Source organism: Haemaphysalis longicornis, unplaced genomic scaffold (assembly GCF_048455015.1).
Source record: "Haemaphysalis longicornis isolate Haplotype H1 unplaced genomic scaffold, Haemaphysalis longicornis Haplotype H1 scaffold_7, whole genome shotgun sequence".
NCBI classification, from domain to species: Eukaryota; Metazoa; Arthropoda; class Arachnida; order Ixodida; family Ixodidae; genus Haemaphysalis; species Haemaphysalis longicornis.
The window spans coordinates 64,529,877-64,552,127 of NW_027526422.1; the positions used below are offsets into that span (position 1 = coordinate 64,529,877).

The following is a 22,251-nucleotide window of genomic DNA, read 5'->3' on the forward strand; positions in this document are numbered from 1 at the left end:
TTAGGGGGCAAAGCATACGGCCCGTGTACGTTTTAACTTCACAATGCCTGATCTTGAGACGACGGCGAATTTCCAGAAGGGACTGCAAGGGTGGTGTGGCTCATGTCATGACTCATGATAGAGGGTGATCCACTTTTGCTGGGTGACGACGGAGGTAAACACCTCTGGCATTGACTGAGAGCAGACATTTAAAGTATGTATATATATTGTGGGTCATGATCGAGGTGGGCCATGAGATGCGCCACCTTTAAATAGGTCAGTTTGCTGACATTTCTAACACACAAAAAAAGTGCTTCTGTGCCCTGTTCTGGCTATTACTGTAAATTTGTCACTTTTATTATACATGCTGTCCGGAGAAGACGCTTCTAAGAGGGCTTTTAAAGTATCTTCTTAACATGACAAGTTCCGTTAGAACTGTTAAGGGGTCTGAGATGCGATGTCATTGCTGGGGGCGTAATACGGTCGAACCAAAGCTACAAAAAGACAAAGCGATGGATCTTTTTCGCATTAGCATAAATAGGAAACCAAAGCAATTATTCTGAGCTATTCGGATGCCCTATATGTCTTGCTTGGCTGGCGAGTTTAGATTACGGGTAGATTCCTAATTTGATTTCCCGCGCCCGCATGAGAGCTCGCATCGACTTGCCCATTGGTCAAGCCACCTGGCGGGTAATGACCGAAATATTGTGCCTTCTACCTCCTCTCTCTTTCTCTTTCCCGACCCTTCCCCGAAGATCATTGCGGTCTCCGATCCGCATCCGCAAACTGCTGGGCGGCTCGAAACGCCGCCGCGCCGCTCTGGCCCGTGCAAGCGGGAAATCACGTCGACTCGGACTCGAAAACGATCCGACAGCTCCGATCCGTGGGAGGCAAGGCTCTGCCGCCGCTGCGTCGCCTATGGGGCCGCCATCGGCGCGCTGAAACGCCGGGAAAGAGCTCCGCGCGCGAATCTCGCCTCCAAACGAAAACGGTGAGTGGCCACCCCGAGACACCATACCCCGATCCCGCCGCGCACCTGTCCGGCTCTCCTCCGATCGGCGAGAGAGGGGCGTCGGAGAAGCCAACAGATGCCCCATCCTTGGAGGGAGGATGGTGATTAAAATGATGCGGGCTGTGTTTTCAGTGGCGCGAGTTGTGCCATGGGTATGAAGCGAACGATTGATCGGATGCTGCGGTGATTGCCTTCGATCGCTTGTTGATCACCGGAAGACACGGGGCGCAGTGCGCCTTGCTCCCGGAACCGCGGGCGTGTCGAATGGCGCACGTTGATGGATGGAAGTGCGTAGTGTGACACTAGAAGTGCGAATATTAAAATAAAAATTTCGCTCGTACGTTTCGTACCCAATTGTTATCATTCTCACGAGCTTTGAATTCGTAAATTAAGTTCTTTTTCGCAAATGTATGTCTTCGAAGCGCCTGGGCTGCAGCTGGCAGAGAAAACACCAACAGGAACCAGGCAATATGAATAAGCCGATCTATAGGATTGCTGAAAATCATGAAAACTGAACGGACCATGCAGAGGTACAGGACAGCTCTATGTTTCAACTCTTGCGGCGATGAAGACCAGTTTTCGGCCAATAAAAAGAAAAAAAAAACGTATTCGCACAGTAGCAATAACCTTTCTGGATAGTGCAAAACATTTATTGTGGCAGGATCTATATTTATCATGGAGACATTCCTCCAAACATTTCCGTGAACGTATGAAGCCAAGTTTTCATGGCATTGAAGAAGTTGCATGCGGAAGTGTGTCCTGTACTTTCCAGACAGTTTTCCAGCCCTGTCATATTGGCAGACACATATATGAATTTCATAACTCTATGGGGCTGAGCGCGCTATGCTGATGCGGATTTGTGAAAAGGCGTTTAACCTTTTTAACCTCTCCGTACTGAAACTTTCGCCAGAATTTACTGCATTGACCACCCTTCTAGAAAATCCTCCAAATTAGGCCATTGGAACAAATTATTTTGCTTGTTTCATATGTACCTCCAGAACGTGCGCACATTCTCACAAATACTTCAGATTTGCTCAACTCTCCCATCGTTTAAACATTTTCACCCTAGTAGTCGACCCTACATTAATGGCAGCTGGAGCAAAGATCTGGCAGAATTTAACTGCTTATACGTTGTGTTGGGTAAGCATATCATCGGGCCCAAACCGTCACCAAGGCTTCTCATGTGTACCAGGGTCAGTTTTCCTGGCTTTGATGTTTGTTATACTGATGATACTATTTTTACGTTACAGATGTAGAAGTTCAGAATTGGTGCCGGAATTTATTGTAGCGCAGAATTTGTGGCAACTTTTTCTCAATTCTATGCACTCTGAAATTCTGAGCACATTCTCCCACTCTAGCAGTGAGAAAATTTCAAAAAGTTCGAATTCAAGGCGGGTGTGCTTCAAATAAAAAATCCATCACATTCTAAGCATGATGGGTTCAAGAAAAATGGCGTCTTAGTAATCACAAAAATGCTGCAAATTTATATGTGATATCTTATTTTGATGCCCTGTGAGTTAAACAATATGCTGCAATTCTGACGCCCTTGTTAGCAAGATCTTTCAGGCACAGACTGAGCACTGACGTGATTCAACTGGACTACATTTATTGTCTTGTAGCTAAATGTTCAGATCTGTCGGCGAATGTAGGTTATTTGTTGGTCAATACCCCATACTGTGTTCATGGTTTTGTCTAAACTGTATTTTTACAAGGCATTTTTTGCTTTGACGACCAGATGACTCAGACATAAAATAAAAATAATAATGCATTGTGTAAATAAATAGATAGAGTCGGGCATCTTGAGGACTATAGTAGAGTCTGATTACCTTTTTCTGCCCACCATTCTTTCTAAGTTGACAGTGAAAACTACCCAGGATTCCGCGTGAAACATACTGACAGATATGGAGTTATCTATTCATAGCTGTGCCAAAAGTTGTACACGAGCTTGTTTATGAGCCATCGGCTTCACGTAGTTTTTAGCAAAGTGGCCTGTTAACCTGTCACGCTCAGGCATACAGCTGTAGTGTTACGCCAAATACACAAACAACATGAATGCACCAGCCAGCATTTTTTTTATGACCGAATATTTGATTAAAAAAAGTACTCCGTGATTCTTTACTGTAATGCAGCAAAGGGACATTACTGAAACACGCAAAAATTAGGCAGTGCTCTTTTTAAACTAGATTCAGCGTGCAGGTAGTTCAAGCGGGTTGGTATTATATTGTCAAGGCAATTTTGGTGCACATGTAACACTTACTCTACGTTTCTGGTCATCTTTCACACATGTTCTGGGAGCCAGAAGTCGACATTAGTGTAGCTCAACATGGGCACGAGAGCAGCTGCCTGTGAGTATTCGCACACTGCCTCCTTTCCACTCTGTGAAACTTGATGGTGTGGGAATTTGTGTTCTGGGCTTTTGTCGTATACATGTATGTGATATGTTAAGCCTGTTGAGGGCATTGGCCTAACAACATTATTATGCCATTGGTGTTGCAATTATAGTGTTATTAAAGCATTGCAATTGCTCCTGTTACTGTTATTACAGAAATTCTTTACCTAAAGGGTTTTTGTTTGTAGACTGCACTTTGTGGTTTTTGCTAACTGTGTGTGGATGGGTTGTCCTGTATAAATTAAAATTATCAATATAGAACGAGGTGGTTACTAATATTTTTCTTCTTATGGTAGCGCGATAATTAAACAGGTTAATACATACTATGTTGCGAGAATCTTATGGAACTGTTTTAACGCCTCAGGATGAACCTTTACATACAGTTTATGCACAAAGTTATATTTGCATCGATATTTTAGACATTGAAAAGGAAGTAAGGGAAAATAAAGTTTTCCTTCTTTTTTATAAAGAGGGAAAATTAATTTGCGAGAGTTTCAGCGACATTAAAAGAGCCACGGCTTCTGACATTTTTGTGTTCTAGCAGATGTTCGCATGCCTTTGTTGGGTAATTCAGCGCTGTTTTTGGTGGCTTCCGGGCATCTGTTCATGCAAAGCCGTGCAGTTGCTGCGGTGTAACTGTAAATAAAACATGCTTTCAGTTACCGCCAAGATCCGGAACCTTCACGACTACCACACTCGAATCCTGCACGGCCTTCCTCCCCTGCCTTCAGGGGTGGATGTGGCCAATACACTCAAGTATTTCTCACAGACGCTGCTCAGGTGAGTCACCCAACATCGTCCTGGCCGTTATGATGAGCTTGCAGTATTTTTTTGGGCAAAAAAAAATGATAGATAGCTTCGAGCAACGTTGCTTTTCTTTTCTTGTTTTTTTTTGTTAGTAATATTGTAAGTTTTTGTACAGCTCCGTTCTTTTTGAATCTTAGATTGACACCAACATGGGCCATATGATGCTTACTTAAAATGCCTGTAATTTGGTTGAGAGAATGAGAGAACCTAGAGTAGAGGGTATGCGTACTTTAAGCTTTAACTGCGGATAAGGTGATTAACCAATGTCTACATCTCGCTTCAGTGTCCCTTTGAGATGTTATTAATTAATGTTGTCTACGCCAGCAACCAACTCAGCTTTCCTAAGCAATTGCTTCATTCTGTAGCCACCGTTGACAAATACAAACGCGAAGGGATACGAATATGACAGGCCTTAAGATTTGCTTGATTTGTTGGAAGTTTGGCAAGTCAGCTGTACAGAAACAAGGCTTGGAGCCCTGCAGTCCGTTGCAGGTATCCTGCAGATATTACGTGCGAAGTGCACGGACCCTCGCACATGTCTCCCGCCGCAGTGTCCTCAAGGATGTTCCGAGCATACCACTCGACATGATTCGGTGTCACGAGAAGGATCACGCCCGCACGACGCTGTTTCCGAGCCTCGACTACAAGGCGCTCTACCACGCCATCGTGCAGCTGGTGGATGCAGTGCCTGTCATTCAGTCTGGAGCTCACGGTAAGAGAACTCACCGACGCCACAAAAAACGTTTACAAAACTCCCTGGCAATGGCAGAAATGCAGTTGCCTTAAATATCAGAGTGAAAACTCACTCGTTCACTTTGCCTGCGTAGCGTCGGTCATAATCAGTCAACCAATCGGTTATCTCTTATTCCGGCCACCAAGACATTCTATACAGCTCATTATATACTGTTCCCTCACTGTCGGTGCTTCAGCGCTGGGCTACACGATCCTGAACACCCTGGCATGCCTGGTTCCATTTTTGGAGCACGAGTACATGGACACCCTGCCGTACATTGTGGCCTCCTCGATGGCCCTCTTCCCGGCCTCCCTGCACAAGGACATCGTCGACATGCTCTGCAACCACCTGCTGCCCTACACCATCAGTGAGCTGCTATTAGTTACCATTACTATTAGCTACTACTGCTATTAGTTTAATTCTCACCCCGACCATGGCACATGCGAACAGTAATGGCCGTGCACTGTAGTACATATGACACCCGTGCGTAACTGTTGGTCAAACGTTGGGCAAACAAATGCTTGCGAAAAGTACGTCTGTGTTTATTTTCTCCAAGTCTAGCTCAATGATCTATACAACGCTCTTTATCATTGAGATTGCTAGCCAGAGTTGCATCTCATTGTAAGTTAGTAATTTTTTTGGCTTTCTTTATTTAGAAGTGTCTGAAGTAAATGGAGCTTAATTGCACATTAATAAAGTCCTTTGAAAAACATCATTGATGCATGTGCTTAAAAAAAAGAAAGAAAAGGGCTGATTTTGTTGAGGGTAGAGTGCTGGATTTGACAAAGGATGATGACGATGATGTTTTGTATGAATTTCGATGAAACTGGGAATTTTTTTTTCTTCGTCTTTCCTCATTCCAGCCAATCCTGTGGATGTGGACGCTCTTAATTACGCCAACATGTCGACATCAGCCGTAATCATGATGGTGTTTCAGTACACCGAAAATGTGGGTAAGTACGCTCTAGAAAAAAAAAAAAGTTGAAAATGTTAAAGCCATGTGGTAGGAAACCTAATGCAGTGAGTGTCGATTCGCTTTAGAATAAAAAAAAGTTCTAAGTGAGGGCTAAGCAAGAAGACATTACGAACGGCCACGGATGGGTGTGTGTAGGTATGTGTGTGCATTTGAGTGTTTTGATGCATAAGCATTGATTTGTGCACCTCAGCTGCAAAAGGTGTAATTTCTTGTATCTGCACGAGAATGCATAATTGGCAATGCTAAGGCATGTAATCATTATAGTAGCATAGTCTATTTGAAGACAAACATGAAATCGAAAAAACAAACTGAAAAAAAAAATTGCCAAGGAGCATCAACCTTGTGATTGCACAGAAATGAATAATTGATGTAGTTAAGACATTTGATTGCTATAATAGGAAGTGTAGAAGAGCATTGATAAAGAAAAACAGAAATTAAAAAAATTGACGAAACAAGATGAAAAGTCACTCAGTATAGCCAGAGTCCTTCAATGTTTTACTGGTCACGAAACTTCGGCGCTCGTTTCATATAGGGACCGCGCGCGCCACTACAGGCGCCAACGCCGCACGAAGGTCATCCAGCCGCCGCTTTCGCGGCGTATTGCCCTGCTCTTGGCGTGCAAACGCTCGCTCCTTTTGGTGTCTGCGCGCTGATTAAGTGTGTTTTTTTTTTTTTTTCGTAGTAGTTAGCGATGAATACTCCAGTCATCACCTGCCTTCAATATATGGTTTTATTTTTCGTAGTAAATTACCGTAGACTTCGGCCGCGAACGGCAACGGCTTCTGCGTGCTCTGGCACAAGCGCTGCGCCGTCGTGTTTTCGGATTTTTAAATCTCTATTTCTTCTTTTCTTAAAGCAAAAGTTGTAAATACCACACATACGGTAGCTGCGTAGTCACGGACTGCTGCGGGCCTATCGATACTACAATAAAAAAAAACTGAAAGAAACCAAGTACGCGTCGTTCAGACTACGCTTAATGAATCCGTTGATTGCTCTGGAATGCACAGCACACTAAAAGAGATAGCCCAACAGTATTTCCGTTTCAACGAGCGGGTATATACTTGAGAACATCTAAAAACGCCGCAGAAACGCGAAGGATCAAAACACGAAGAGATATATGTTGCCCCATGTGTCTTTCCGCTTCCACGCTGTGCAATCCTTGCAAAAACAGGAAGCGAAAAACTATACAATAAAACTGATTTTATCACACGCAACAAAAATTCAATGTTACGAAGGGAGACAAAAGAGCGTGGTCCAGCGTACAAAAATTTATTTTTTCGCGCTGCGATGTGGAGCACACGGAGGAAACAGAATATTGCCACGTAGCCAAGAACGACGCAAAGCTTTTCTGAACGCAGCGAGCTAGCGAGCTCCTGTTCTACAGAAGACTAGAATGAAACACAAACGTCGAAGAAGCAGTCCGCAGTGTGGCGTGCACAGATGAACGTCAATAAAGTGAGTTGCGCGGCGTTTGCTATGCATGCATTACTCTCGGAACGTTATTAATTTCAGATCCATAGAAATGGGATCGAGAACATTGTCGAAGAAACAAAAAATCAAGTTGGCGACAAGGTGGCACCCTTTTCATAGTCAAACCTCGATATATCGAACTCGGGTATATCGAATTATTGCCTATATCGAACACTTTCTATATCACGCGGAAAATCCCATCCATTTTTAATTTGTCATTTCGAACTGGGACGGACATGAAATGGGTACATCGAACTCTGCCACCCCAGACTGCAGCCCAGACCGCTCGCGTTCTGTTGACAGGCGGCGAGCTATCCCGCAGTACCCTCGAGGATAGCAATGGTGCGATGGACGTTCCCGACTGCTGCGCATCGGTTGCACCGAAGCAGTATTGGACGGTGCAAAAGAAGAATGTAAGCTTGAAGAAACCTGGGGCCAGCTGGAGCGCTTTGTTGGTGCTGAGCCACGAAGCATGTGCATTGATGACTTTGTTGGCGGTGACGACAGCACCGGAACGACGGCGGAGTTGACGGATGTGGAGATCCTAGCGGAGGTTACTACTGAGCGCACAAACGAAGATGCTGCCGAGGTTGTACCCGCAAGCGCTCAGTGTCTCGCTCCCGAGTTCGACCGAGTCTTCAGCGGTTTTGGCCCTACCGCACCGCTACTGCAGCGCTATACAAGGCACCGGCCTGCCGCTTGTGGAACGTTTGGACTACGTTGAGGAAGTCGTGTATAACACGGCAGGCTACCCTGCTGCAGTACTTTAAGTCAAAATAATAAATACTTCGAAGCACCAAGTGAGTATTTACTGCACAATTCGTTCATTTATTGATTTGTACCAGTTTATGACGCGTTTTTTGTGTGATTTCATATATCGAATTCTGGTTAGATCGAACTATTTCGCGGGCACCGCGCTGTTCGATATATCGAGGTTTGATTATCGAGGTATCAAACAATATTGCCCGACGGGACGTACGACAAAAAGAGCAAACGGGCGCCCCGGTTGAAACGGCAGATAAGAAACCGGAATTGGCCACGCGCGGTTACAAAACAAACAAGACTAACCCTAAGGGATAATTCGCGGAAATATGAAAATTAAAAGCACAAGGACGTCCCAAACCTTTTTTACACGCTAGCCTGAGCGCAAGGTAATACAAGTTTGCAAACTGGTAATGAAGCACCGCTACAACCTGACTGATATGACAAAAATCCGGCTTTAAGTTAGCCTTGTACAATTCTAGGTCCACGATGCTCTCAAAAGGGTACCTTGCTTTTTCCATTCTCACACACAGTGCATTTCCACGCACTGTCACACACTTATAATCGAAGCTGAAATCACCCGTTTCTTGCCTTGGAATGGCGCGCCTCCATTTCTCTCACAGCTCCCCGTCGCTCGGTCAACAGAACAAGGAAACATTTTCTGTGGTATCGTTGTGCCAGGAATGACATCCCGGGACGCAACACATGTTAGGCATCGTCGTTGCACTACTTAAGTCGCATCACAAGAGCGCGAGATGCACGTTATATTTTTTTCCCGCACAAAACAAACACAACTCGCCGCGGCTCCGCCGTTCGAGCCAGCGCAACGCCGCCCGAGGAGTGACCTCAGTGAGAGGGTGGCGCCACCGCGCGGCGGCCAAACGCAGCATATGAAGCTCTCCCATTGAGTTACGGAGCAGTTTCGTGACCAGTAAAGCATTGAAGGACTCTGGTATAGCCTAGAACTGATGAGTCAAAAGGGAATGCTGAAGGGAAGGGGGAGGAGTGGGATTTGGAGTGGGCGAGTATATGAGCGGACAGGAGGAGGAAGCGAAGCAGCTATGGGGGAGGGAGAAGGAGGGAGAGGTTATGGGGGTGTATTTGGACATGGAAGGAGAGGAAAAAGATGGGGATGGAGAGGGAAATTAAGAGAGGTGGGATGAAAGAAGGGGTGCAGGAGGGGAGAAGTGGGAGGGGAATAGTAAAATGGAAGTGGAGAGGCAGGAATGGGTAAACTGACAATATGGGGGGGTTGGGGGTGCGAAGGAGGGAGGAGAAACAATGGGCAGTGCAGAGGGGAATAGGAGGAGGGGGGGGGGCTTGAGAAGGGGAGGAGGAAGATGGAAAGGAGAAAGGATGGTGGGAAGGATGAGAGAGGGAGAGGGAAGAGAAGGGAGAGGTGGAGTACAAGGAGAAATGGTAAAGGGAGGAGACGTGGGGAAGAGGGGGATAGTGTGGGAGGGGCAACGGAAGGAATGAGAGGGTTAGGGAAAGGGTGGGCATATGGAAGGGATGTTATAATGAGAAAAAGAGGAATGAGCATGAGAGAAGAGGACATTGAGGGGAAGTGGAGGAGGAGGAGCGGAGGGGAGAAAGGCAGGATCAAGTTGAGGGTGGTGAAGGGATGGAGAGGGAGAAGAGAAGGAGATGATGCATTTCATTCACAACCAAGCAAGCAAAAACACTTTCAATGTTTTTAATGGTAGTTTGTATACCCTGGTTACACTGATACTGAAACACCTATGGTTGAGGTCACAACATGAGATAAAACTTGTGCCCACATAAAGTAAACCTAGTGTCATTAAGTCTAAAACCAGCAGGATAGCTTGAGCTATTTTTTTCTATGAGCCAGTTACTGCAGCATACTCAAAAAAATTTGTTGAAATTCGGGGAATTGTCTACTAAGGCGCAACATTCTTATGCCACTTGTAAAGAGTGGGAGTTTTTTACAGCCAAATATGGCTATGAGTAGTGAAAGATGTTGAATTCTTTTATTATTTTTAAGTTTTCTTCTGTTTCTTTTCGCCAGTTATGTATGTAAATATATATGATTATAGTGATGAAGTACTTCGCTGATTGTTTTTTTTTTGTGAGATGCATGGCATACTGCGGAGTTGTTCTATTTATGCTATTTTTATACGTATTTCCAAGGTTCTTTTGGGGACTCTTGTTTATTCTTCGGTTTTTGGGGAGGTGTTTAAGATGTATAGTATTTTTGATTTTATCAGGTAATTTTTGTGAAAATTTTATTTTTTCTATTTTTCTTATTTTTGGTTTTTCGAAATTCTGTACAACCATGTCTCCATTTACGGTATTATAGCAATTACTGTTGCTACTTCTGCCAAATATGCATTTTTGTGGAAATTCAGGGTGTTACATGGTTCCCCATTTTTGCTACTTTTTATTCGTATTTGGACCATTTTTTTGTGGACTTTTTTGTTTATTCTTCAGTTTGGAGGGAGATGTACATTTTTGATTTTGTCAGATCATTTTATTGAAAGTTTTTTTCTATTTTTCCTATTTTTTGGTTTTTTGAAATTCTGTCTGACCAATTATCTCCATTTGTGCAATTATAACAATTAGAGCTGTTACTTTTGCTAAATCTGCATTTTTGTGGAAATGCAGGGCATTGCATGGTCCTTGCTGTGGGGGAACTCGGCAAAGAATGCCACGCATTAAAATGGTCGTCTTCATATTGCATACCTGCCAGGTTTCCCGAATTCTCCGGGAGACTCCCGAATTTTGATGGTTTTGTACGATTGTACGACCGAAACAAAAATCTCCCTAAAGCGCACTCGTGTTTTGCCAAATCTTTCTCCAAGTCTGGCACATTGTGCCGGAGATACCAGACAATCCAATCCAATCCCGCACCAATTGAAATTTTTTTCAGCGAACAGCTTGAGCGCAGTCGGCCATGCACGGAAGTTGAACTGGTCAGCACTGCAGCAACACCGAATTCGAGAGGCATTTCAGCATGGCAAAGAAAAGTCACACCTAGGTAGTTCCGTGCAACCATGCCTAACAACCCTTGGTCACATTCTTTTGGCAAAGTGTCGCAGGGGTGAACATTGTTATGCTCGGCAGTGTTCTCAGGACTTCCTGAATATGGGGCCGTCGGCCATGTTGAAGATTTAGCAAATGACCAGTGGTGCAGGTGGTTAGTTGTCTGGACGACACAGTTCGGTTCCTTCTTTGCTGTAATTAAATAAAAAATGCCTGTAAAATATTTTATTCTGTTCCTACTAATCCCCCTTCCTTGGTCCGATCTCCCTAATGCCATCGTGGCAAACCTGGCAGGTATGATATTGGAATAGCATACGAATATTCCCTTCGATTCGAAACTGTTCGAATGAAACCAATATTAACTTCATGCCTGCTTCGAAAGCAGAAATCACTAATTATACAAGCCTACTTGCTGCCTTTGCATTAACTGGCTTTACCTTGAACCAAGTGTAACTGTGGGTAGTTGCTCCATTTTCTTTTTTTCATCTGCCATCTTGTTTGCATTAAGCATACATTTTAGGTAAACACGAGCTGACCATCCCAATGACTTTTTTTTGCGAACCTTGAATGTTCAGTGTGGGCTTTGTCATTACATTGCCGTTTTTGCTTTTTTTTTTTTTTTTTGACAGCATACCAGACCCAGTTGTTGGAGTGTCTGATGAGCCTGAAACGAGACATTGTCAAGGTGCGTTTGCCCTTGCTTAATTCACAACATTATTCATGATTGGTACAAAGTAGTCTACCTTGTTTTTTCAATTCTAGGAACTTTTGCTTGTTAAAATTCGCGATACTTACTGCATACATTCAAAGCATGTCAACATTGCGATGTAAACGTTATCATTTCCTTTCATAAGTGGGAGAGGGTGCTTAAGATCGCAAGATGCTTAGAAAGGTGCTTATGTACATAATACAGCTTATGTTTGTCACGTTCTGTGATGGAATAAAATTGGGAACAGGTCATGCATGATGATGATGATAATAATGATGATGATGATTGGTAGTGGTATCTTCTTTATAGCGGGGTGATCACGCGTCATCTTACCAAAAAAAAATCTAAAAATAAACTAATATACCTATGTTTTACACTCTTTGTTTAATACTAGCGCTGCTCTTAGGGCAGGCACAAAAAACTTATTAGGCACAAAATACTTTTTTTTTCCTGTTACAGGTGGTAACTGTCCTAGGCAATATTCCCCTCTCTGCTTTTCGTCCACCAGCATTCTAATCTTTTCGTCCCCTTGACAGCCTTGAAGTTAACTGCCTCTGTGCTACCCTTAAATCCTAGGGCTTCTGGAAGCCGAATATTTCCCTCGTGGATTTGGATGGATACCCTTGTAGTCTAACACTATGGGCTGCATAGTTTCTGTTTCTTTTCCGCAGACCACGCATATCCCATCATTTTGTGCATACTTCCCCACAAAGCTCTTAGTTAGCAAGTAACCTGCTCTAGCCTCAAAAAGCAAAGCACTGCCTTTGGCATTATCGTAGAAATTTTCCTTTGTGATGTCTAATTTCTCAGCCGTGTACATCTCTAACGAAGTTTTAGCTTTCATTTTTTCTCTCCATTTATTCGTTTCTATCTGCCTTGCCTCTTTTTTGGTTATCTTGACTGTCTTGGATTCTCCACTGTTCTTTCCGTATTTCATTGTTAGCCTTCTAGTCTTCCTTAGAGGAAGACTAGAAGGCTAACGATGCAGAGGCTTACAGTATTCCCTCCCCCTTCCCTTTTCTCCGTCCGTCTCCCTTGCAGGACCTGCTGTGCGTGATCGCCCATGGCACTGCCAAGGCACGGCACCCAGCGGTGGAGATGCTCTTCCACTACTGGCCCACCCTCAACCCCATGCTCAGGGACAAGAAGGGATTCTCAATCAGGCACTCAGGTGTGACACAGGGGCCCAAGCTCTCCCTCCTCCTCTTCACTCTGCACTGCCAACGCCCATTCTTCTTCTTCTTCTTCTTCTTCCTCCATAGCTGTTGTCCCGTTTACACCAGGTGTTTTAACAGAGGTGGGCAGAAGTTGCTAGCTAGAACTAGGTAATTAAAACAACCATTTGTTGAACATGAATACATTGGAGCTGGTAAGGGTTAAAAAAATGGGTGTAGAATGGTTATTAGGTGCAGAAATGAGCAGCTAGTATACTTCATTTTAATTCTGGGTTTTAGGGCACAACTTTGGATTGTGCAGTTTAACGGTTGTACTAGCTCCGTGTTTTTTTTTTGTAGTTTTTGAATAGTTGGGCAGTTCTACATGTGTGCGTTCACAGAACTATTGTTAAACATACAGGCACTTTAATTCATACAGCACACTTTGTGTGGTCAGCTGAGATATATGAGAAGGAGGGGATTTGTATTTTACGTCAACTATGCGAATGGACGTCTGGTATCATGTAGCTGATTACAGACTTTTAAACTTAAATGTTGCTAAACTCATACAACTTGATAAGGCTTGAGTAATAATGGCAGCTTTACTTGTGCAGTTGAAACTTTTGGGTTCTAAATTTTTAAGTTTTTTTGCTATGGAATAGTTTCAATCATTATTTTTCACCTGTTTTTGGCTGTTCGCCACTGATGTATTAGAGCAGAAGAGATCGCTGTTTTCCCACTTTTAACTTCCCCGTTCTCCTCAGTCTCTGCTGAAACACCCGGTACGAACTCCGCACGTTATTGGCTGCAGCGTGGCTAAAAATTGTAGTCCTGCTTTGGATGCGGTGTTGCTTGGCCTGCGACATGCATGGCAATGCGGGCTGTGCCTGTTTGCCGGAACTGTAGTTGCAAGCTACGTGTGCTATCTAGATGGGCCTACAATGCCTGCTGCATGCTTGCCCTTGTAGGTGTTGCTTAGCAAACTGCAAGCTTCGTTCATTTTTTTAAGAAGTTACTACTTTAAAGAAAGCGCCTGAGTCCCTCTAATATATACAATGGGAGGCAGGAAGAGCTTTCGTGGAGTTTTAAAAAGCCAGCTGAACATTTGCTTAGACTTCGAGTATTCATCCACTTCGAGTGTTCATGTAAGAGCCTTTCTGGCTAAGTTATGCCAGAATTTAGTGTGTTAGTTACAGATGCACCATACCTTCCCACAATACTTGAGCTGTGGCCAGTTCTGTTGTTAGAGGGCTGCCTGAGGTTCCAGCTCTTTGCTGCCACACTTCTGCACGGTTAAAAAGAACTTTATGCGATATTTTTGAGGTGCAGATGTTTTGGGGTTATGATTACCCTTTGGTGAGTTAGAGGAACGAGGCAGCACGGCTCAGATATTTTAGGGTTAGGATGATCTGAAAAAAAAAAAAAAAGACGTTGGTTTTCGATGCTATAAGCACACACTATATTTGAACACGAGAAAGTTTGTCTGCACCAGAAAATTTTGCGCAAAATTTACCACATGGAACCTTTTTGTGCACTGTTCAGATTAGCAATGATAAAATTTATCGAGTATTTTTACTTACTCACAATGTAAATGTTCAGTCACTTCTAGTTGATTGTAATTCACTTAAAGATAAAAAAATTAAAAGGATACTGCGTGACGTCTGTGGTTACTCTTTACAAGTATTTTATTCATTGTTTGTGCATAAGTTACTTTTCCTGAAGGCTTTGCTTTAGATTGAACATAAAAAGTAGCCAAAAATTCGAGATGGTCACAGGTTTGAATTTCAATGCAGGTGTAGCTTTAAGCACGGGACAAAATGTGCTTACTTTTAGATTGGTTTAATCCTTGACTACTGCATGAGAAAAGAAATTGCACTATTGAACTGTGTATGCATGCATGGTTGTGCAAGTTCTTGATGCAACAGCTGTTTTAAAGATACAAGTTTCAGCTTTGTGTGAAGCCTCCATTCCTATGCCTGACACCCACCCATACCCAGTCTTAGCATGGGCTTGCCACGTAGTGCAGATTTGCAGAACAGAACCTGTGCCTTCCGAATGCGATAGTGCTGCATTCTAAGACTAGACAGAAGCAACTTTGTTTTGCGTATAGGCTATGCTAGAGCTACTAATTATAGCTTTTTTAGTGGCTTTAGGCTGGAATGTGTGCTAAGTAACTGCTGTAAGTTCATTTTTGGTGTGCCTACAAAATGGTGTGCAGAAAATAGGGAAGACGTTATCCATCTTTCAAAATCGATTTGTAGGTGCAGCTGCTCGCAGCTGCCCAGTGGGCCATCTTTTGCACAAAAAGCAAGAGACAAACGATTCTGGAATTTTCATGAATGGTTTGGACTTTGCACAAGATGTCACGAAGCATTGTGCGAATTTCGTGAGAAAAGAATTTATCGTTATCGTGTCTCCTAAAAACGACATTAATCTTGTTCACGAAAATATTTCAATGAAAGAATTTGGGTTGAAAAAAACCATAATCGCATAAAAACATCGAAGACAGTTGTCGTTTCTTTACCTGCAGCAAGTTCACACTCTGTTCTGCGCCTGTGCTGGCAAAGAGATCTGTTTTCTGGGTGGACTTATTTGGGCCCGAGTTGTTGGAATGTTTTTTACGCTGTCCCTATTTTTTTCCTTCCTCTGATGAGAGTAATAGGCGATGTCGTGTGTGTGTGTGCATTCGCCGTTCAAAGAACTGTGTCTCTCTCTCTCTCTCTCTCTTCTGTGCCCTGTGGTCATCCCATTGTCTTTCTCCCTGGCCTCTCTCTGCCCCTGTTTAACCCTCTGTCAGGATCTTGCCCCATCGGTAAGACGTCTCTTTCCTGTATGCCTGCATCAAAGCTCCGCAATGTGTTCAGACCAGTGGTAAACTTGCATAGGAATATGGTATTAAAGGTACTAACTATCAAAGGGGCCATGATGTATAAGTATTAATGCGTAAGTATTAAAGTAATAAGTTATAAAGGTAATAAAGTAAGTAATAAAGTAATAAGGTAATAAAAGTAATGAGTTATAAGTATTCAAGTATACTAAGGTATTAAAGGGGTAATGAAAACAAAATACAAGTTGGGTTCATGAAAAAGAGTGCTTTGTCCTGATGGCAATGATACCAATTTCATAGCAAACTTTAAACGAGTAACTGAGATAGCATGAAACAAAACACATGGAGCAGTGGCGGCTTGCCAGCCATTTTCTGGCGATTTCTCTATGGTACCGCGGAATCTTATTCGTGCGATTGGCAGCGGCTGGCCTATGCCACCAGGAAGGAACATGACTGGGCAATTGTAATGGTGCTTCTAGTTCCGTTTGAATAACTTGAATGCTAATGTGCAGTTTATGCCTTGATAACTGTTATTAGTGCGGGCCCATATTAAGTCACTCCTGCAAATATTCCTTGCAGTTTTTCTATATTCCTTGCATTTTTTCGGTTAAAAAATAAAACGTGACAAAAATTACAAATGGCACTGACCATGCAAGTTTATAGAACAAAGACGTGTCGGCTTCCATATGGGAGCCTTGTTCACAAAGCTTTGTTGTTCACATTGCTTTGGAGCCTTGTTCACACGGGAGCCTTGTTCACAAAGCATTGTGAACAAGGCTCCCATACGGGAGCCGACTCGTTTTTGTTTTACGAACTTTCATGGTCGATGCCAGTTTTAATTTTTTGTCATGTGTTCTCCCAACCAGACGTACTTCTGTCCAACTCTTGATTTCAAAAATAAAGCGCCTTTGGTGGCTGGAATGGAGCTGAACGACTTACCAAGGACTAGTTCTTTCAAACTGAACGAAGTTGTGTTTTGTTTGCATGGCCCCTTTAAGTGCCTGTACATATAGCAGATCTTGAGGTCTATGTGTACTCATCTTGTGCCGTTGAAAGTTTTATTGAGTTTGAGGTGCTATGTGCTACTTGCAGCATTTAAGAACTTATAAAAATTGCTTGGAGTAATAATGTGGCTGTACTTGATTCAGCTGCTACTTAAAGGAGCCATGAAGAGAAAATACAACTTCGTGTAATTTGAAAGAACTAGGATTCAGTATCTCACTCAGCTTCATTACAGCCCCAAAAGATGTTTTTTTACGAAAAAAAAGCGAGAAGTATTTAAAAACTTCCAAATTTCGCGCCACAGTGACGTGTTATGAGCAAGAATGACGTCATACGGGCCAACAATAAAACACAATTTTCAGTGCGTTAACTGCACGTTAGCATTCAAGTGATGCGGTCAAATGGAACTAGAGGCCCCATTACAGACGTCCAGTCGTGCGTCGTCGCGACAGGTCAGTTAGGCGGCCGCCAATCGCACAAGCAAGGTTCCGTGACATCACAGAAAAGTTGCGGGAAATTGGCTAGGGGGTCGCGACTGCTTTACACGTTTTCTTCAATATCTCCGTTATTTTTTCGAAGATTGCGATGATATTGGTATCATTGTTATCGGGACTAAGCAGTCTTTCTAATAAACCCAACTTGTAGTTTGTCTTCATGGCTCCTTTAATTTAATTTAAAGTGTTTGATAAACTTTGGCCTTGAATGTGCATCAGTGTGAATTTAGGTTGATCTTAGTTTAGATGCTTTGTGCAGCAGGCGTTGAGTTGGGCGAATGTTGAGGCTGCTGCACACATTGCGGAACTTTGGCGTAAACTTTCTTCTCTTCCAAACACCACCCTGTTTTGCCCCGCTATGTTGTTCCCGTTACCCTTACCTAACTGCATTGTGCAAAAATGTGTATTTCTTTGTGAGATAAAATACTGATACAGAGAGGCAAGGGTGTTGGGTGGTGAATCAATGAGATGCTGACGAACAAGTTACTTACTTTAGTTAAACAATGAAAATGCAGAAATATCGCAAGCTTTACTGATTTGTTTGACAAACATTCTGTGTATAATAGCATAACCACGTGGGTGAACGTAAAAAGCACATCGTCGTTTGCATTTGGATCTGGAATTAAAAAGTGAGGGAGGGGAAAATCACAGTTTTTATTAATACAAAAAAAATTGTTGCTACTGATAATTGCACTTGCTTTGAATGTTTTGTAGATGCACGTGGAAAGTGTTGCAAAATGGGGTTTCCAAAATAATTGTCAGACTCTTTAACTTACTGAATTTCAAATACACTTACAGAAAGGTTTGACAGTTCGGTATACCACACTTTTTAAATGCTAATAGTATCCTGCCTGAAATATTTTGTATCACATTACTAAAATATCATCCCAGGGCTATAGAGCAGGTAGATTTAGAAGCACTGCAGCTGCAGAAACGTAAGCTAGTAATGCTGAAGCTGTCTGACTGTGAATCACTCTTCTGAAGGTTGGAAGCCGCTGATGTGTCAACGGGAGAGTTGTGTCAGCTCAGAGAACAAGGAAGCGTACAAGGTGAGCAACTTTGCCCACATTCTGAAAGCTGTCAACTGGATTAGTTTCTCAATCACCAAGCGTTAAAAGACCTTGGCAGGGTGTTTAGAAAATTAGAGATACTGGGCTGGTTTTGACTCGCACGTTAGTTTGCTTATAGACCTCACATGAAAATGCAATGCTGTAATTAAAATTTCATGAACATAAGCCTGTAATGGTAGTTTTTGTTTAATTTCACATTGATAAATTTTGCATTTTTGTGTTCTTATTAAATGAACTACTTGATTAAGCACTAAAAATGAAAATAGTGGAACCCCTCCCCCCGCTATGAACGTTATTTAGCTGTTAGCAAAGTGTGCTATAAGAAATTCAATGGTTTCAGGATTTTTGAAACTAGTTTTGTATGATGACTTCCTCCACCCGTTGGTGCAGATGTATGCCTCAGAGATAATTTGCCTTTTTAAGTAGCTGGCCACTTTGTACTTACAAATCATTTTTTACACAATATGCTCCTTGCATATAACCTGCCTGCTGGCACTGCAATAGTGTTGCTCTTGCAGCATTTTTAATAGAATTTTGTACAAACCTACAAGAGTAGTGCAAGAATCTGTAAACAATCTCTCAAAGTTATAGACATTGGATTAGGAGTGTGCCGTAATCTGTGGCCCAGTAGCGAGGGTTAAAAGTGGCACCGTGACATCGCGGCAACACGTTCTCTTGCCCCTCCCCCTCCCTGTGCAGATGTGCCTCGATCACTCCATTGCGATTGCATCGGGCGAGCGTCCCCCGCCGCTCTTTGTGTGCCAAGGATGCGCTGATCAGATCCGCCGGGAGCACGGGCCCAATCACCTGATGGACGTGCTGCTGCCCATGCAGGAGATATCGCTGCACTGCGAGAACAAGGTCCTTCCCCTCATCCTTTTCCTGGCAGTCCGTTCAAATAATCGTGTGCGTCCGAACGTTCCTGGTCCCGTATGTTCCTGGTCCCGTACGTCCCTGGTCCCGTACGCCCCTGGTCCCGTACATTCCCGATTCCGTATGTTTCTGATTCCACATGTTCCTGGTTCCCAACGTTCCTGGTTCCCCATGTTCCCTGTTCCCTATGTTCCTGGTACCATACACTCCTGGTTCCATATGCTACTGGTTCCCTACGTTTTTAGTTCTATATGCTCCTGGTTTCCTGTGTTCCTCAATCCCTACATTCTTGGTTCTGTATGTTCCTTGTTCCGTATGTTCCTGGTGCCATATTTGTCCCTGGTTTCTCCACGCGTCCTTCCTCATGGTGCAGAACTGCAGCGCCCGAGAGAAGTCGGCCAGCGTGACGTGCTTCTCGATGGAGTGTGCGAGCTACAATGGGAACCGGCCCATCCGCTACTGCGGCCAGTGCTTCCAGGGGAAGCACGCAGGGGGCAACAATGCCAGCCAGCACGTAGCCCTCCGGCCAATCCCGAGCCCCTGGAGCATGGACCGCGAGACACAGCTCTACTTTGTCGAGGCCATTGTCAGGTGGGGGGGGGGCTCTTCTCGTCTATTGTTGGGTAGGGAAACAGGTTCCTGTTGGTTACAAGTTCTCAGGTGCTGGGAGTTAGAAGCGTCTAGGTGCTGGGAGGGCATTTGTGGGCTCGTTAAGGTCTCGTGAAGCTTCTTTAATTTTGTGTTTTTCTTTTTGTGTGTGTGTATGATGAAATCGTGAGGTAGTTGCTGGGTGCTAATTGTAGTGTGAAACATTGTCATGGCTCAGCTAAAGGGGAGAAAAATCTGTAATTATGTGAGCAATAGATGGGGTACTTCAATAAAACGTGCTGTTGGGCTGGTTGGTACATACCGAATGGGAGGCTTAGTGCAAAAAGGACGAGGACAGTGGCAGACGCCTGTCTCATCTGCCACTGTCCTTGCCTTTTTTGCGCTAAGCCTCCCATTCAATAGATGGGGCGCGTCGGCAAAATTTTTGCATGGCTCCATCACCAGAGTGGGCGACACAAGAGCACAGGACGAAAATATAGTGTATGGCATAGGCGGAGCTGCCTCTGACAATAGGATCGGGGGACGTCACCAAGGAGGTGTCAGTCAAAGCATGCCTTTTGCTTCTCTTTCCTGCCCATCCCCGCTTGCTAACCTTCTCGCATGCTCCCAGCCTGGGCAGTGCCCACTACCACTCACCACACTGCGGATGAGTGGCCGAACTAAGCGACCCTACTGTTGTCATACAGCCAGTGCTGCTCGGGGTTGGGTAGCGGTGGGGGACATGTTTTTTTGTGTTGTTGTTGTTTGTCATCATAGATGTGTACTGTAAAACAAAGTGTGCAGCTACTGCAGGGTTATCAAAAGAATATGAGATGTGTTCTGATGTCAGTTGTTTGCCAAACTGCTGAAAAACGCAGAGTGAGGTGCTCACACATTCCTAACCAATGGATCTTCCTTTATTTATTTTTGAGTGAGCTTGTATTCAAGAAATGAGCAAACAAAAGTAACAGGTGGCAAAGTTCTGATCAAATTGACACGCATAGTCACAGTTTTCGAACCACATGCCGCAGCTCTTGGCAGGGTGTTTTTTTAAACACAGAAACAAAGGTTTGCATGAGAGCCATGAATGTTAGTTATGGATAGCGATAATGGGCAGTTGTTTCAGTAACATCTATGCCAGCACTGGTGGCAATAAGAGGCCTGTAGGCTGGCTTCGGAAAAGTGGTAATGGCATGTGACTTGTTGCCAGCACAAACCGAAACAGAGATGCTTGCAGGAATATTCACTTCTCGGTGAAGCACACTTTGGTTTCTTTGTTGTTTCCAACCAAACCAAACCACACTCTGGTTTGGTTTCTTAGCTTGGTTCGGGCCTGCGTGTAAACTTTTCATGTCACTGTGAAGCTGTGATGAAAAACCAAACACGTAACTCTTGCGTAAAAAAAACAGCATTTACACTATTACACTAAGCATTTATGCTTGGCAGGGTTTAAAAATCAAATGTACCTCCAGAATTGATCGCATTTAAGTTGCATGAACTTTTGTCACGTATGGCTTTGAGCTGCGTAATGGCTTATGCCTATTCAGCAAACAGTGGAAACAGTTGCTTAGCTGTAGTACAAAAGATTTTGGGTCTAAATCCTTATCCAGAAAGCAATTAATTCATTTTGAACAATTTTCTTACTGCTTTGAAGCTGAGAGGAATCAATACTATGCAATTCTTGCTGCTCTTGCTCTTTAAATTTCAGGACACCTTACCGCCTTGGCTATTTAGCAGATGGTGGGCACACGAATATTTTGTGAAAGAGAGAATTTCGTACGCTGAAATAAAACCGCAATTTTAATGATGTACATGTACGTCCCCTGCAAACACCTTCAAAATTGTCAAGAGGTACATGTCAGCATTGCTTGTATGTTTAAAAAACGCGCCTTTTTTGATCATTTCTGTTTCTTGGCATGTACTGCTGCACTGCGGAAACACGTAAAATTCTTTATGGCGGCAATGCCGCTTTTTTTTCTTTCTTTATGCTTTACTACAGCGGTGCGGCGGCTATCGCTTGCGCATCGCGTCACGTGCGGGCGCACAGCACCTAGTTCCAGTTTCATCCTCTGGGCGCTTTCCGCTTCTTGCGCCCGCGAAACTGATGCGCTTCTTGCGCTTCTCCCCCTTCTTGTGGCCACGAAACTTTTTTAGAATTTTTCTTGTGTTACTCATGAATAAACCACACATATGCAACAACACAAACGATTTTTTTGTCACTTCACGGTCACCCTAAAAAAATTAAGATGTTTTTTTCCTGAAATAGATTTGCCCAAAGAATTTAAATCAGCAATAAAAAAAAATCGACCCTGGGGGGTCGCATTTGGGGAAAAAATATGGCCCTCAAAGGGTTAAAGTAGGCAAATCAAAGTCTGCTTTGTAAAATGTAGAACTTTGCAAAAC

The 22,251-nt window shown here is 43.6% G+C and overlaps 1 protein-coding gene across 1 annotated transcript in view; it reads left to right on the forward strand.

Moving 5' to 3' along the window:
• Positions 1–733: 733 nt before the first annotated feature.
• Unc79 (UNC-79 domain-containing protein) overlaps positions 734–22,251 on the forward strand; it is a 109,710-nt gene continuing 88,192 nt past the window's right edge. Inside the window, exons 1-12 of the mRNA XM_077677602.1 lie at positions 734–970; positions 3,291–3,336; positions 4,040–4,160; positions 4,739–4,899; positions 5,117–5,287; positions 5,784–5,873; positions 11,761–11,816; positions 12,882–13,011; positions 15,792–15,806; positions 18,302–18,366; positions 19,087–19,248; positions 19,634–19,851. Of these exons, the coding sequence (XP_077533728.1) occupies positions 3,315–3,336; positions 4,040–4,160; positions 4,739–4,899; positions 5,117–5,287; positions 5,784–5,873; positions 11,761–11,816; positions 12,882–13,011; positions 15,792–15,806; positions 18,302–18,366; positions 19,087–19,248; positions 19,634–19,851 (1,211 nt within the window). The 5' untranslated portion in view covers positions 734–970; positions 3,291–3,314. The remainder of the gene's footprint in view (positions 971–3,290; positions 3,337–4,039; positions 4,161–4,738; positions 4,900–5,116; positions 5,288–5,783; positions 5,874–11,760; positions 11,817–12,881; positions 13,012–15,791; positions 15,807–18,301; positions 18,367–19,086; positions 19,249–19,633; positions 19,852–22,251) is intronic.